We start from the raw sequence: 17,599 nt of genomic DNA, 5'->3' as shown, positions 1-17,599 counted from the left end.
AGAGAGGAGGTGAAGACAGAGAGGGGGCGAAAAAGACAGACACCTGCAGACCTGCTTCATCGCCTGTGAAGTGACTCCCCTGCAGGTGGGGAGCCGGGGGTTCAAACCAAATTCCTTCGCCTGGTCCTTGCACTTTGCGCCACCTGCGCTTAACCCACTGCGCTACCGCCCGACTCCCATTTCCCCACTTCTTAACATTCCCTTGACTTGGGTTCTTTGGCATCATTTCTCTAGCTACAGTGGCTCCACAGAAGTATCCTCTCCCCCTAGTGAGTGAGAGGTCAGAGCAGGCAGTCCAGACTGAGCCTGAAGAAAGTTCTAGGCATGTGACCAAGTGCTCCTCTGATGACTGCTCTCAGGTGTAGCCATGATGCTCATCATGTCTCCCAGAACTAGAGCTTTATATCCAGAAGTCTGGTGGGCGGCGCCATTCAACATGAACCTCAAAATCACCCACCCCCCAAGTTGATTAAACTGCTCATCTTTCTCATGTCCATTCTTTTCCGAACTTAGCAAGTACATCTAAGAAATAGCGGTCCCTTATTAGAAATCTGAGGTGTCCTGTATCTCATTACCTATTGGTTACCAAGTGCCTTTTATAGGACTGTCCTGCTGTGGGGGTTCATCCTCCTACAAGCTTTCAGAATGCTCTGTCCACCCCAGATCAGAAGTGTCCCACCCATACCATCCCGACAGATGCTCCTCTCCCTCTAGACTGAGGATCCAGAGAATGGAATCTTTCTCATCTTTTCTACCACTGTATTTAGCCCTGTTTCTGGAACAAAGAAGTTCAATAAATTTCAGTAGAATACACCGTTTTGCTAATAGTTACTCTCTAAGTATAAGTAATTTCAGCTTATTTTAGAAGATGCTTCCCACTGACAGCTAATTTTCAGCAGACCGCCAGTATGCTGGGCTGCTTTTGGCTCTCAGTTTCTACCTGTATATCTGTGGTTCCCCCAGGTTCATGGCTCATGTCACCATTCACATAGAGTTGTTTCTACTTAAAACAGCTTAGTCTTTCTCCTTATAACAGCTCTCTCCTGGCCTGGAAAAATCCCAGTGGAATGTACCAAAGCTACTTGACACTCTCCATGGCTAAGTATCACCCAATAACCTTTCCTAGGGCTCTCACCTATTTACATCATTGAAGACAAATGTTGTATTTCAAATGCTGCCACTTTTTCTGCAAGCCCTGAACATGACCCTGGGCAGGACTGGTACACTGGATATATCACCTCAGGGAACATCACTGTCCAAGACAAGCTGAATGTGAAGCCAGGCACCAGTCTGCTCTCTCATAACAGAACCTCTCCAGGTGCTTAGAAGTGAAACAAGTCCATCACATAGCACCTTGACTTTTGAATTCTAATACATAAGCATGTCAGAGTCTTCATACTATTTCTGATACTACACAGACTATATTGGTTAGCATTAAATTACCCTTAGCTGTCACTTCACTTAATAATCTGTATTTAGAAGAGCAAGAAACTTACTTCAGGAGGTTTTCGACCTAGAAGAATATAAGTAGCCATAACTTCATCATATTTCTGATTTATTAAGGCATCATTGATCTCATCTCGGGCAAAACCCATGGTGACCATGATATCTGGAAGTGAAAAAAAAAATGTACCTTTTTCTGAAAATGTATTGATTTCAGTAAACAAACAAACAATGAACAAGTGAGTCAATGTTAGAAACAAAAACTAAATTCTGAACTTTTAGTGTGTAGTATTAATCAGGCATATGCCTGGATCCTTAACACAGACGCTGTATAGTCATAGGTATCATGGTACACTATTTTTCATGCAGCAATCATCTACATCAAGGCTGATCTGTTTGTGGGCCCAGTCTATTTCTTAGTGTCTCACATGGACCGGAGATGAGTTCCTTTGTCCAGTCAGAGACACAGTTTTGATCAGTGACACACATAAAGTCTCTTTCTCTTTTCCTTTACACATTATCCATACACAGGTCTCCTCTCTTAGCCAATTCTGCTGTCTGAGCAGCAGCAGGCATGACAGTTTTTCTTTGGGAGGTTTGAATTACATGTCTATTCTGACCAGGTTCCTAACACCCTAGATTGCTCTGCCTTTGCCATTCTGCCCTTGGCACAGCTGAGGTGACTCACTATAAGCTTCTGATGGCTTTGGGAAGGGGAGAGCTATGTAGGGGGGGAGGTTGGAAGCAGAAATCTGCCTGGGGAGAGGAGGATGGGTCCTGCTGAGACAGCAGAAAGCGGGCAGGAAGTGCCCGTGTTCACTCAGCACCTCTGCACTTCTGGCTAACACACGGGGTCTGCGCTGCTGATTCTCATCAGTCTGACCAGTGCTGCCACTCAAGTCAGTCATTCCTCCTATGAGGGGATGCTGGAGGGGTATATTGCTGTACCCAGTCAGCCTATAACAAGCATGAGAATGACGTAATGGACTCTGAACTTGGAAATTGTAATGACTAGTATATATATAAAGAAAGAATATATATATATATATATATATATATATATATATATATATATATATATATAAAGAAAGAAAGAAAGAAAGAAAGAAAGAAAGAAAGAAAGAAAAAAGATAATCCAAATGCTTCCAAACCTAAGCTGCTCCTCATCTGTATTCTAAACACTGTGGGGAGACTCAAGAACCCTGGCTTATCTCCTAGGGACAGCACAGTGGCTAAATGCTTGCTTACCTATTCTTTTTGTGTCATTGAAATCTGGTTCGGGCTCAGTGTATGGCTTTAGTTCTTCTTCTTCATGACCAACGTTCATCCACCGGTCTTTCATGATTTGCTAGGAAACACATGCTGCGTTATGTTTGGCCAATCAGAAAAGTCAACGGCTTACTTTAGCTCTGTATGTGTGGGACTTATTGATCCATCCAACAAGAACAGGAGTCATGTGGCACTTGCAAGCTACAGTTACTATCTCTGGTTTATTCAGCAGGCCAACAAGAGGTATAGAGACACAGAGATATGCTAACACCACAAGCATGAGCACGCCATGTACTCAAGAAATGCACCAGTCTAAAATACCTTGCAGCCCACATTGCTGAAGAAGGGGCAGTTTCACAATTGGTAGTTCTGATGTTGAGAACCTACTGAGAATTTAACCTTTGCTAAACAGCTTTGCATTTAAGATGAACAAAGAAGCCCCCTCCCCTTTACTTTTACTAAACTTGTGCTACCACTCTCTGAAGATCACCACTCACTATACCATGTGGAAAAAGATGCTGGGGAATAGAAAAGAAGAGTTAATCAGTAAAGTTTAGCTTAATATAGAAGCAGAATGTGATCAAAACTTAAGCCTAGAATAAGGGATTGGTAAGAACCATAGTGAAAACATGTAGTAAAAGACCAGAGTCAAGTGAAGCCAAGACCTATTAAAAAATAACTTGTGGAATGGGTGACATAGTCACAAACTCTGTATTCGTTGGGGGTTAGCATCCAGGATTTATAAAGAACCCCTGCCACTTGAGAACATTAAAAAAATTGCATAACTGAAGAATAAGCAGAGGACTTGAACAGTTATTCACCCCCCCCCATACACACACAGTAGATACAACAGCCAACAAGTACTAGTCATCAAAAGAACCAAAGCAGTAAGATATCATTACACATCCATCTGGATGGCTGCTGCTGGAGAAAAAAAAAAAAGAATATTAAGTTTTGGTGAGGATGAGAAAAAACTACAACCCTAGTATACTGTTATGGTGAATAGTGTGGAGGTTCCCCAAAACAGTAAAAAACAGAAGTATTATGATCTAGCAGTTCTGGTTCTGGGCATCGCTCCAAAAGAGCTGAAAACAAGATCTTGCCGTATTATCTGTACATCCATGTTTACTGCAGCACCACTCATGCCAGCTGTGATATGCAAACAATTTAAATGTCCAAGAGATAGTTAGAGAAAATGTGATAAGAACACACGTTATTTACTCTTTAAAAAGGAAATCTTGACATGTGCTATATGACAGAGAAACCTTGAAGACACTGCTAAGTGAAATAAACCAGTCACAAGAAGACACGTGCTCCATGACCCCACGTGCATCAGGTAGCTACATTAATCGAACTTATAAAATCAGAAGTAGAATGGTGTTTCCCAGGGATTACAGGAGGGGGAAGTGAGGAGTTACTATTCAAAGGTACAGCACGCCAGAGATCTGCTGGTCAACACTTAATAAAACTGCAAAGAGGGTGCATTTTCATTATGTTTTGTTTTACTGCACACACAAAAGAGCAAACTAATAGGGACTAATGCTGCACTGATTTAGAAGGGAAATTCAACTTTTTATTTCTACAGAAATCTTTAGTTTTCATTTTGGAACATTCTAGGTGCTGAAATTTCAATATTCTTTTTCTTCCAGGTCCTGAAAAATATATTCTCACTTTCTAAATTTTATTTTCCAACAGTCTATAAATTTAATATTAACTTCCCAAATGTAGATCTTTTTGATCTGGTTCTTTGGCTGCTTTAGTTCATGTTTAATTTAAAAATGATAAATTCCTTTCCTTCACTTAAGATCAGTTATCCAAAGTCACTCTCTAGACAACAGGTGGTCCATGGCCACTGGCAGAAAGCTGCTGCTCAGAATGAAAAGACTGTCTCAATGTCTTGGTCACATGACGCTTATTTTAGTTAAATTGTGCATGTAAATTGTACACAGAATTATGATTATACAGATATGTAACTCTTGAAAGAATACTGTATTTTTTTTTCCTTTGCCCTAAGCATTATATGGAGAAGTAACTAGCATATAACTCTGCATGGTTTCTGAGTCTGCAATATGACTTGATGTGTGGTATGTTAGAAATGCTTACCAAGTAAGTTTCACTAACACCCACTATCTTGCACAGCTATATATCTCCCCAAACCCCACCCTATCTTGGGAAGAGACTTCTATAAGATCTACTCTTCCTGCAGCTTTCAAACAAGCACTGCCCTGTTGCTAACTGTGGTCAGCCCACCGCAGGTGACAACATCTCCTGAATTTACTCCCTCTTCACAGAGGTTTGTGAACCTGGCCAACTCCACCCAATATCACCTCCTGGTGCTTGTTCTCTAAGGCAAGATGACAATATCAAGTGTTTGAAAATAGAATCTAATGAGACAAGACATATAAATAGTAGATCCTAAGTAACAGTTGGATTCTGGAAGAGAAAGTGTGAGTCAGTCCTGTGAGGAAAGGGGTGGGGAGGCCTTGGGCTGATGCTGGCACAGGAGATGAGGTGTGTTGATGGGGGCTCATTCCAGCAGGGAAGAGGCAAACTCAGTGCAACTAGAGAGCACAGTTTAATATGGGTTGGGGGCAAGATGAGGATGGGAATTAACAGACAAAATCATGAGGCTTTGCTTTTCTGTCAAGTAAGGTGTATCTTTGAAGGGTATGACTTTGAGTCTCTAACCAGTGGTAGAGAGTAGCAGAGTTGGAAATCAATTGAGGAGTAGATAGCATAATGGTTATGCAAAACAAACAAACAACAAAAAAAACTCTCATGCCTGAGGCTCCAAAGTCCCAGGTTCAATCCCCTGTACCACCATCAGCCATCAGACAGAGCTGAGCAGTGCTTTGGTTAAAAAAAAAAAAAAAAGAAAAAAAGAAAAGAAAAGAAAAAAACAGAAATCAACTGAGGGATTCTTAGTTAGATTCCACAGACAGAAGGTATCAATCTGAATTGAAGGCAGGCATTGGCAACAGACAAAAGATATTTTCAGTACTTGGCTGATAAAAATCAATAAACTCTGTTATATAAAATGCACTTGAGGAAGTCCACAGAAGGCATGGAATGTTTAACTGTTATATAAATCTACTGGGAATTCTTTTTATTCATCTCTTGTTGTAATGATAACACCTAAAACATACCGTGATGAGAAATTATACTCTATAGCAAACACCTCACTGATTTTTCAGCAATTGCTGGTTTAGTAATAATGAGTTTAAAACTTATTTAAAGTCACAACCATAAATCTGGACTGTCCATGTGCTTCCACGCAGCAAAGTGGAAGTGAGAGTTTAATCTTCTCTCTGGATGGCACACAGCACTCCCTACTGAATTATTTTGTATCTCATGGCAGGTTCATTCTTCCTTACTAAATATAATGGCTTCAGGGACTAGCAGATAGCTCGCTCAGAACCAGCTTCACCATGCTTGAACCCAGGCTCAAGTTCCTGGTACCCCACGTGGGATTACTCCAGTACTGAAGGAAGCTTCAGTGCTGTGGCCTTACACTTTCTTTCCATCTGAAAGTCTGTCTGGAGTGGTGAGAAGAGGGAGGGAGAGAGATAAGAGCTTCAGCTACGGTGTATGATGCCACTCCAAGTGTCTCCATATGTGTGTGTTGTATGTTCACTATGTTGCAACCATGCAACGACTTCAAGTTTATCTTTAGTAATCAAATGAAATATTTATTTCAATTTTTGTATGCTTATTTGACATTTATAAAGTTTGACTTTTTAACCAAAAAGTGAGTTTGTGTGAGTTGTTTTGTATGTCTAAATATGATAGTCTGGTCATTTTGAATACAATGACACCCTCCTCATGTACCCAGAAATAATGGACATGGGGGAGGGGGAAAGAGCCCAGAGAAACTGAAGATATGTGAGTTCTGGGTTAGATAACTCAACAGAAGGCTTATGTATGTATAAACCCAAACAACAACCCGTGTTTGCTTTGCTCAGCTCCACATCTCTACCACTACCTTCTCCATGCACACCTGCAGACTAGATGGAAAACCCCCCTGGCCACTCATCTGTCCTTCCTGGGTGTTGCCAGGGGACTGTTTATATGCTATTGTCATGGCTATCGCATGCTGCCTTTGGTTCCAGCTGCTGTGTATATGTTTCTCTCCTGCACTGTAGTCCTTGAGGACAAAGGCTAGGCCTTGCACTATCTTGCCAGCACAAGTGCTTATTGTTGCTTCTGAACAGGGCAGTGTTTGAAAAATAAGGCTGCTGCCAAAGTCCTGGGTAAGATAACATGCAGAGAAGAGATTATCAACAAGAACACACTTGATAAAATGTCTAGGAGGCAGACAATAGAGGGCTGAGGTGGAGGCGAGAAGAGGACAGGCAGAAAACGTGAAGACAAGAATTCAAGTACCCCTGCAATATTTACTTCACCACTCAAGAAACTTTCCTACCTCCAGTCAGTAGGGAGTTGGGGCTTGAACCCAGATCCATGCACCTGGTAACATGTGTGCAACAGATTCCTTCAGTTTCTTTCTAATGATAAAAACGAAAATCAGGGTCGGGTGCATATGTTACCAGGCACAGGGATCTAGGTGTAAACCCCTGCTCTCCACCTGTAGGGGAAGAAAGTTCACAGGTGTCATTCTCTCTCTCTCTCTCTCTCTGTCTCCCTCTTCCCTCTTAATTTCTGTCTGTGTTATCTAATAAAAATAGAAGGAAAAAAAAGGTAAAAAGGAAGAAATGGCTGCAAGGATCAGTGGATTTGTCGTGCAGGCACTGAGCTCCAGCAATAACCCCAGTGGTAACTTAAAAAAAAAAAAGCCCAGACACATCAATATTCCAGTAAGTAGGAAAAATAAAGACATAGTATCTAACACAGAATACAAATCCTTTAAAATCACTCATGGGGACCAGGCAGTGGTATACCCAGTTAGGTATATATATATTACAACATCCAAGCTTGGTTCAAGTCCCCAGTCCCCACCTGTAAGAAGGGGCAAGCTTCCCGAGTGATGAAGCAGTGCTGCAGATGTCTCTGTCTCTCCCTCCCTCTTTATTTCTTCCTTCCTTCTCAATTTCTGTCTTTAACCAGTAAATAAATAAAAAAAATTTTCAAATAAGGTCACACATGGCACTTTCTGCCTATTATTGCTGCAGCCAACAACTGCTAACAGTTTTCACACTCAACTTGAAAAAAACTATGTAACTATTCCTATCTAGAAGCAACTACAAGTCAGTCATGGAGACCGTGAGGCTAATTTCACTGCTTTTATTTTTAGGGGAGGCAAATAAGATAGCCTAAGTTACTAGTAAGTATCTAACTTCGGGGAAAACATTTCAATAAAGGGTGCAGTCATTGATCAGCAATAGGAAGGTAACCAGTTACATAGGTAGAATAAGAGAATAAGAATGCAGACAAGAATCTCTGAATCAAATTTCAATATTAGCAACTATAAACTGAAGAAGGACTGGGGTTTACTCTAACCAGTAACTCAAGTAGCATCAACAAAAGAAAAAATAAATATACAATAACAAGGGGAAATATTTTTTAGTAAAATGACCAGAGCTGACACAAATCTATGCAGCTATCAGACTTGTTCAGATAAGTAAAGAGACACAGGAAACTTGCAAATAAAGCAGCAAAGTTGACCTACTCATGGCAAATTAGTGCACTATGCAAGTGAGCTCTTTTGCCAGCTCCCAAAATGTCTTTAAGGATTTATAAATTTCCTGCACTAATGCTGAGATACTTCCACTGATTTTTTAAAATATTAGATACTAATTTCAGATACCATCATAATGCATTCACTGGGTTAGGATTTCTATTTATCTTCATCTTCAAAACATTTGTGCTTTCTAAACATAAGGTTTCTGTACTGAATTGAGTCAATTTTACCCCTATTGTGATACTGTTTTAATTTAATACTTTGCTTCAGGGTAAAGACAAACTAACAGTTTGTGGAGAAACGTTCTGTGACAACTTTTCAGCAATAAAAAGAAAAAAAAAATCATAACATATTCTTCCCTTTAAACAAAAGGCAAATTAGATGACTTGGCATTTTTCACTTAAAGGACACTGGGGGAAAAACTGCTGAAAGTGCTCTGTGGTTTTTGGAATAGTCTTTATTTATTTATCCCCTTTTGTTGCCCTTGTTGCTTTTTTAATTGTTGTTGTAGTTATTACTGTTGTTGTTACTGATGTCGTCTATGTTGGATAGAACAGAGAGAAATGGAGAGAGTAGGGGAAGACAGAGAGAGGGAGAGGAAGAGAGACACCTGCAGACCTGCTTCACTGCCTGTGAAGTGACCACCCCCTGCAGGTAGGGAGCTGAGGGCTCGAACCAGGATCCTTATGCCAGTCCTTGCACTTTGTGCCACGTGAGCTTAACCCACTGTTCTACCGCCCGACTCCCTCTGGAGTATTCTAATCATCAGACTTTACATATGGGACATCAAAAAAAAAATCACTTACTTCCAAACTGCCTCTCTTAATGGGATTCAGCACTAGTAGTTTCTTGAGGAGATTTTCACAGTCAGTGGACATGTAGAAAGGAATACGGTACTTCCCTCGCAAGACGCGCTCCCGAAGTTCCTTAAAAAAGGCAAAAGAAGTGTCACCACCAGCTTCTGAAGTTAGCATGATTGGGGACAAGACACGGATGAGGACTCCAGCTAATACCTTCAGATTCTGGCCATCAAAAGGCAGTGAGCCACTGACCAGTGTATAGAGAATAACGCCCAGGCTCCACACGTCCACCTCGGGCCCGTCATACTTCTTCCCTTGGAAAAGCTCGGGGGCTGCGTAGGGTGGGCTTCCACAAAATGTGTCCAATTTGTTCCCAACTGTAAATTCATTACTAAAACCAAAGTCCGCAATTTTAATATTCATGTCAGCATCAAGGAGAAGGTTTTCAGCCTAAGAAGAGAATAATGAAAAGGACAATGTAAAAAACCTATGTAACAAAAATATTCATTATAAGGACAATGTAAAAAACCTATGTAACAAAAATATTCATTATAAGGACAATGTAAAAAACCTATGTAACAAAAATATTCATTATAAGGACAATGTAAAAAACCTATGTAACAAAAATATTCATTATAATTGCTTCAGATCCCAAATGCATATTTTCTATTTGAAAAATGCAGTATCATATTTAGAAATCCAGTTTGGTACTTCAATGTGTAACTGTTTGGAATTACTTCTGTACCAAACAGAACTTAAGACTATATATATGTATATCAGGTATATGCCTATCCTCAATCATGGTAGAAATATTCTGGAACTATATTTATAAACTGTCTATTCTTTTTTAAGTTTTTATTGCCACCATGGTTATCACTGGTGCTCTGTGCAGCCATTTTTTTCCTTTTTTTATTTTTCTCTGTTATTCTTGATAAGACAGAGAAGTTGAGAGGGAGGGGAGACAGAGAGGTATAGAGAAAGACAGACACCTATAGCACTGCTTCACTGCTTGTGAAGTGCCCTCCTGAAGGTGGGGAGCAGGGGCTCGAACCCAAGACCTTGCACATGTAATGTGTGCTCCTAACTGGGTGTGCCACCAGTCTGTATTATTACTATTATTTTTTACAGAGTCATTTCATTTTATTTTTAAAGAAATTTGTCTACTTTAGGGGAGAGAGACAGACCAGAACACAACCCTGGGGTATACAGTGTCAGGGCTTGAACCAGGAGCCTAAGACATGAAAGTCCTCTGCTCTAACCCCTAAGCTGCTTCTCTGGCTGTAATATCACCTCTTCTATAGGATGTAACTCAACACAAAATTCATCCACTTTGGGGTTAAACCAACAAGTTTACCCCCAAAGCACACAATTCAACAACATTTCGTTTCACAAGTGAATGCAAGACTCAAGAGTTACCCGGAAAACAGCCAGTCAAGGGTCCTCGTTTATAGACTGTCTCCTCACCCGAGCCCTGTTCCTACAGTACAACACGGCTATGCCATACAAACTCCATTCAATCTGTGTGCATTAAGTTTCCCGTTGCTGCTCTGATCGTCTCTGGAGGCAGAGTATGGCAGAAAGTGATGGCCACACCCGCTCTGTCCCTCAGTGCTTTGAGATGCTGGCTTTCTCAAATTCTGTCTCAGAATCACTCAATGAAAAGATTCCACACTTTGTAAATGCAAACCACTCAATGATGGATTTTCATTCAAACTTTTATGTTCTACCTTATGGACTAGCAAAGTTTGTTATCTTGCAGATGTGTCTTACCAGGTTACAAAAGCAAGGAGTCAATTTTCACAATAAAGCACCAGTCTTTTCTGAGCTGGGCACTTTCTCAACCATATAGCCTTTCCCTCTGCCAGCCTTTCCTTCCTTTTCCTCTGTTTAGGGCTCGCTATCTTGGGATATTTGTTTTGGAAAATGCAGGCAGACCCAGCACCCAATACATATGAAAAAAATGTGCTGTCATTTATGACATACATGTTGGAACAGCACATAAAACTAGAAAATCTATATTAAATCCTAGCATTTATGGGCTGTGTGCCAAAACTAGGTTCTCATACAAAGGTGGGGGGAGCGGGGAAAGGGGGAGAGAAAGAGGCCATCTGTGAGAAAAGCTGGAATATTTCTCCATCTCTCTAAAGATGTTTGATTGTGGTACAAAACCCAGGAGGGAGCTCTGAGGTCTCCAGGAAGGACAGGAGATAGCCTCTACTGGACTAGAGGAACACAGGGTATTACACGTACTCTTAATTATTTTAATTAATTCTTTGTGCATGTTCACCACTCCCAAGCCTAGTCGACCCCCCCCCATTACTTTAATTTTGGATATATATGTGGGGAGGGGGAGGAGAGAGAGAGAGAAAGAGAGATACCCCAGCACTGGAGCTTTCCCTGGTGCTGTCATGTTATCCTGTGGTGCTGGGCACAAGCAGAATCACACACATGGTAAGGCATGTGTCTGACAGGTGACCTATCTTCAGGCCCATAAATATAGATGAGCATTTACAGAATTTTCCTTCACATAGGAAATGATAATCTCAGAGTGAACTACATAGGCAGAGGAATGGTCCTTTCCTTTTCCTTTGCAGAAGTCATTTTTCTATTTAAATAGCAGAGGTACAAAATAGAAGTAGAAAAATCTGGAGCAGTGGACAATCTGTAAGCTCAGGAAAAAATGGAGTCAAAATACATGGTCTGACAGTGCAAGTCAGTATTTTCAAATGCAACACAAAATAGCACTGGTACTTGATGGAAACTATGGGGAAAGGAGTGAAAAAGAAACATGAGACTCCATTTTCTTTAATAATGCAGTTTAAATTTGGAAGAAGAGAAAAAAGAAACAAATGCTATAGCTCAGAGACTTTTTAATTTGGGCTGAGGGTATTGTTTATTTGAACACAACTATTTCTTTTCTTTTTAAGATTTATTAACGAGAGAGAGAGAGACAGAGGGAGAGGGAGAGGGTGAGCAAGCGAGCCCAAGCGCACTATAGCATCATTCCAGCACATGATGCTGGGAACTGAACTCAGGACCTTAGGCTTTAGAGTCCAGCGCTCTATTCACTGCACCCCCCAGCCCCACCAGGTTGGCCACAATTTCTTTCCATTATTGTTACTATATTTTAAAATAAAAATTATATAAAGTGCACAATATCATAACTTTATATACAAACAAAGCAAACTACAAACAAAAGCTCAGCTGAGCTAACAGGCCATCATCTCATATAGTTACTATTTTTTGTGTGTATTAAAAGCACCTGGGATCTACTCTCTTAGCAAACTCCCAACAATCAATATTGATATGTTCCCTTTACTAGATATAAGACCAAAAGCTCAAGAAACTAAGGCAAAAGTGAACATGCAACATCAAATTAAAGTTCCCGCACAACAAAAGGAAAGCCTCAACTAAGTGAAAAGGTGACTTGCCAAGTGGGAGACAATCTCTGAAAATCATGTATGTGATAAAGGGTTCACATCCCCAAACATGAAAGGTTCATACAATTTGACAGAAAAAAAAAAAACAACCAAATTTAAACAATGAGATCAAACAGATGTATGTGTAGAGAAGACATCCAAGAGGCCACCTGGTATATGACAAGGCTCTCACTATCACTCATCAGCAGGGAAAAGCACCGAAACCACCACCTCCCACCTGTCATGACAGCAAGAGTAGGTGAGTATGTGGGGGGAAGGGGAACCTGTGTACTGAGGGCAGAAATGTAAATTGGTGCAAGCTTTCATTTCAGATGGCATATGATCCTGGGCCCATACTCTCAAGAAGGATAAAGAATAGGAAAGCTTCCAAAGGAGGGGATGGGATGCAGAATTCTGGTGGTGGGAATTGTGCCCCTCTTTTCCTATGGTTTTGTCGGTATTTTCTATTTTTTAATTTTATAAATAGTTTTTTAAAAGAGTGCTTAATAGCCCACTGTGGTTAGACTTAGACCTAATAAATCTGGGATCCTAGCTGAAGGACCTAGAGAAGGTATCACAAATTCTCTAACTGGTTAGACTTAGATCAAATAAGTTTGGCAATCTAGTAGAAAGGCCCAAAGAAGGCAGATCCCATAATACTGGCTTGGATACAACACATGACACTCAAGGTTTTAACAACTGGTAGAAAGTCTAAGCTCGTCAGATAAAGAAAGGAATACAAAAGCTGGATGAGGGCAAGAGACTGGCTCACTTAATGATGGCCTTTATGGTCAATATCAGACACCCCATCATCAGGAAATCTTTTGATTCTCATATAGATATGATGGGCCTAGACCTCTACTAGACTTTTCTCTCCACCATCACTGGTTACTTCCATCAGGAATGTCAGCACAAGCCCTCTTGTGAACCACTCCAGGGACTTGTCCTCCCTATAAAATAGCAACAGCAGGGGTCGGGTGGTAGGGCAGCAGGTTAAGCACAAGGACTGGTGTAAGGATCCCGGTTTGAGCCCTCCACCTGTGTGTATGGGGGGTTATTTCACAAGCAGTGAACCAGGTCTGCAGGTGTCTTTCTCTCCCCCTTTCTCGATTTCTCAGTCTTATCAACAACAACATCAATGGCAACAATAACAAGGACAACAATAAGGGCAACAAAACGGGGGAAAACGGCCTTCAGGAGCAGTGAATTTGTAGTGCAGGCACTGAGTCCTAGCAATAACCCTGGAGGCAAATAATAATAATAACAACAACAACAGCAGGGACTGCCCCACTCTGCGAAGGGAGTCTGGGTCATACTATCCTGCCACTTGAGGAAGACTGGTTCTGAAGTGAGTGCAGCCTAGAATGTTCCCAGCTGTGACCATGAACTGTGAGCTCAGACTGACAGGGACTTGGAAGTTACATAGGCTCTTGTGCTAAATATGAATATGAATAGATATGGATCCCGAGTCAGGTTGATGGGGTAAACAGTTATTTGTGTTCATAGATTTTCTTCAAGACTGGGAGCTACTCTCTGACCTAATCCAGCTTTCTAGCCCTTTCTCAACTCTGACACCATCTTCCCAGACAATATTTTTGTCTATTTCCATATTAGTTATCAAACTCAAGCAAAAACTATGGAAGTCATGGGCCCTTAGGAACATACCTAAAATAGACTTCCTAGCTTCTTTCCACTCTAAGATCCCTATTCTCATCTGCTTTAGTCCTCTTTTTTTTTTTTATTCCTGTTCATTAATCATTTTGTCCTGCTTTATATCTTACTGCCTTTTAGCCACCAAGTTGCAGATGCTACTATGATTCCATCCTGCACTCCCTGGGTCGATGAACTCACCAATGTGTCCCAGAACCTTACCTCTCCAGAGCCCTACCCCATTAGGGAAAGATAGAAACAGGCTGGGGGTATGGATCCACCTGCCAACATCCATGTCCATCAGGGATGCAATTACAGAAGCCAAAACTCCCACCTTCTGCAACCCATAAAGAATTTTGGTCCCTAGTCCCAGAGTGGGGAGAAATGTTAGGGGAAGGTGACCAGAGTGCTCTGAAATCCAGCTCCATCAAGACTCAGAATAGGAATAATGGCATTTTACTTTGGGACAAAAGTTACACTTTTCAAGACAAGTTTATGAATGGTGAACAAAGACTCTAGTTTTTGCTAGGTAACTTCTCATTCATTTCCCCCCCCCTCAGTGAAAGCCATTATCCTTCATAAAGAGGCTGTGAGGATGAAGTAAAAAAGAATTTCCTCATGCAAGGTCAGCACAATTAGAGTACCAAAAGGTGGCTCTCATTGATGATAAAAGATCACACAGTCACGTCTTCCCTGTGTTCTTTCAGTGGCTCACCTTAAGATCACGGTGAACAATGCATTTCTGATGGCAATACTGTACAGCAGACACAATCTGAAAAAAGATTTGGATAAAGGATTTGAAATTAGTTTATGGTAAAAAAATTACTAATTTCCTCTCCAATTACCATATTCAATTTAAAGACATTACTGACTTGGATTTCAATGTAATGCTTCATAATCTCAATCAGAGTTCCTTTTTGCTTTTTTTTTTTTTTTAAAAATTCATTACTTAAAAAAAATTTTTTTTCACTCTTAAATGTGTAAAGTCTAGAGTAGTATTTTCTCACTAGAACATTTTTATCAGAGTCCATAAGGATTAGTATAGGTTAGTAAATTCCTCTGCTTACATAATCAAATGTAGCAGTGCTTTATTCTAGTGTTGGGAGTCAGATCTGTGGCACATATAAATCACCGCTCTAAGATACTTGGTTTAGCTTCAAAAAACAAAGCTATTTTAGGAATCACAGCAAACATGTACAAGGCATACGTCTTTAGTGGGGCCAGTTTTCTAAGAAATCATCAGTAGGATATTTGGCAACATCCTAGATGTGCCTGTTCATATATAAAGACATAAAAAGTTCCTGAGCCTTAAAAAAGTAAGCTGGTTATTAAAAGGAAAGAAGGCAAATATAAAGTATAATTTATTCTTAAACCTGTCACCTTTACAGTTGGGCAAAATTTTCTATACATACAAGTACTATTTCTTTGTAAATTATAATGCATTTTCAACCTTTCATGGGGCCCTGTGAAGATAAGGGCAGAAGAGGGAGGAACCCAACAGTCTTAAGAGTCAAAGATACAAATGAGGAACAGACTGTATAATATTCTACATTATCAATTTTATTGCATGACATACAGAAGTGGAAAGAATCCGGTAGCGATCAAGTAAGAGCCATTTTGCATAGGGAATTATGTCTGGTGCAGAGGGACATGATTGGTGCACATTCAACCCTGTGATTCAGTAACTGTAAAGACAGTGTGAATACTGAATGTTATTAGGCATTTACAAGTGAAGGTAGAAATGAGGTGTGAAAAAAAACAAAAGATGATATGATGTATGACATTACAAATAGAAATGTGGGTCAAAAATAAGCTCAAAGTATTTGACAGTCAAGCTAATCGTTGATTACTACACAATTATCCTTATGTATATTAAAATGGTTCAAACACAGAAAAAACATGAATTCAAAACAACATCACCTTGCAGTGAATATACTATTCATTTAAATCTATCTTCATTCAATAGCAAGTTTATTGAGAACCTGCTATGTGAAAGAAAAAGTGCTGGGTGTCAGGGGAAGACAAAAATACATACTACAAGGAACTTCCCTCAGGGAGCTAGCTGATGGTCTATCTTAGAGGAGAATACGTAAGTATGAGCAACTGTGGTACAAGGCAGAATCACAGAAACAAGCACAAAGAAGTAAAGGAATCATAAGACCTTAGAGTATAACTAGAACTGCTTCCAGGAATAAGTGGCATCTGACCTAAGTCATCCTTGAAGGACAGTAATTAATGCTTTTAAACCATGGAGGTCTGGTGATGCGGGACTTGAGGGGAGGTTGAATAATGCATTGAGACCGAGGCAATGCAATGTACTTGAAAAATCCTAATAACGGGAGTTAAACCTTAATGGGTAGATTGGCAAAAAGTCCCAAATTCCAAGCCACCAAGCAGAAACTACAGACAACTGTGAATGACTATGACCAACTGAAGTGTCATGACACTGTAGGGTCTTACAATGAATATTGGTAGAATCAGTTTTTTTTTTTCCCAAGCTACGTGCTTCAAAATTCTGATACTCAATTTTCACTAAGCATGTTCATTAGTCAAAAAAAATACATGTACATGTAAATATTAATACGTCCTACTGAACATAATATATAAGCTACATTATAGTCACTCTATAATGTCATTTCTGAATTATGGATGACAGAAATCTGAAAGCAACAGCATTATCTTCTTAAAGCCATTTTTAATTTTTATTATGTGTAATATTTATTGAACAGAGACACAGAGAAATCAAGAGTGATGGGGAAGATAGAGAAAAAGCGAGGCACCTACAGAACTGCTTCAAGATTCATTCATAAAGGTTTCCCGCTACAGGTGTAGTGGGAGTGCTTGAGCCTGGGTCCTTGGTATTATAAAATACATATTCAAGGTGTGCCATGGCCAAGCCCTTCAGGTCATTTTATCTTTCTAGTGAACAGAATGTATTATTGATAATTATTCTGCTACCAAACATGTATTTAGCATGAGACAGAATGGTCTCTAAATCATCTGATATGAAGTACTAATTTCCAAAAATTTACTTAAGATTTAAAACTGGAAATATAATTGAGAATGTGATAGATTAAGGATTCCAAAGGCTGAGCAGTGGTTTATCTGGTAGAGCAAATGTTACACTGCACAAGGATCCCAATTCAAGTCCCCAGCCCCCACATGCAGGGGGAAGCCTCACAAGCAGTGAAGCAGTACTGCAGGTGACTCTCTCTCTGACTACTCTCTAGCTCCCCTTTCCCACTCAATTTCTCTGTCTCTATGAAAAATAGATAAAATATATAAAAAATATATATATATTAAGGATTCCTTCTCCCCATACTCTATAACCTCTGACCTTCAGCAACCAGACATGGCCACAATATTACTACCTGTACCTA

The 17,599-nt window shown here is 40.1% G+C and overlaps 1 protein-coding gene across 3 annotated transcripts in view; it reads right to left on the bottom strand.

Annotated features, from left to right (window-relative positions):
- Window positions 1-17,599, bottom strand: part of MARK1 (microtubule affinity regulating kinase 1) — a 111,292-nt gene that overhangs the window by 18,536 nt on the left and 75,157 nt on the right. For all 3 annotated transcript variants that reach the window (XM_060178461.1, XM_060178462.1, XM_060178463.1), the window contains exons 7-11: window positions 14,935-14,991; window positions 9,364-9,600; window positions 9,157-9,276; window positions 2,692-2,791; window positions 1,497-1,609 (exon numbers count right to left, since the gene is read on the bottom strand). In XM_060178461.1, coding sequence (XP_060034444.1) covers window positions 1,497-1,609; window positions 2,692-2,791; window positions 9,157-9,276; window positions 9,364-9,600; window positions 14,935-14,991 — 627 coding nt within the window. The remainder of the gene's footprint in view (window positions 1-1,496; window positions 1,610-2,691; window positions 2,792-9,156; window positions 9,277-9,363; window positions 9,601-14,934; window positions 14,992-17,599) is intronic.

The sequence above is a fragment of the Erinaceus europaeus genome, chromosome 19 (genome assembly GCF_950295315.1).
Source record: "Erinaceus europaeus chromosome 19, mEriEur2.1, whole genome shotgun sequence".
NCBI classification, from domain to species: domain Eukaryota; kingdom Metazoa; phylum Chordata; class Mammalia; order Eulipotyphla; family Erinaceidae; genus Erinaceus; species Erinaceus europaeus.
The sequence above is the reverse complement of the archived record's forward strand: the minus strand, read 5'-3'. Positions and strand labels throughout refer to the sequence as shown.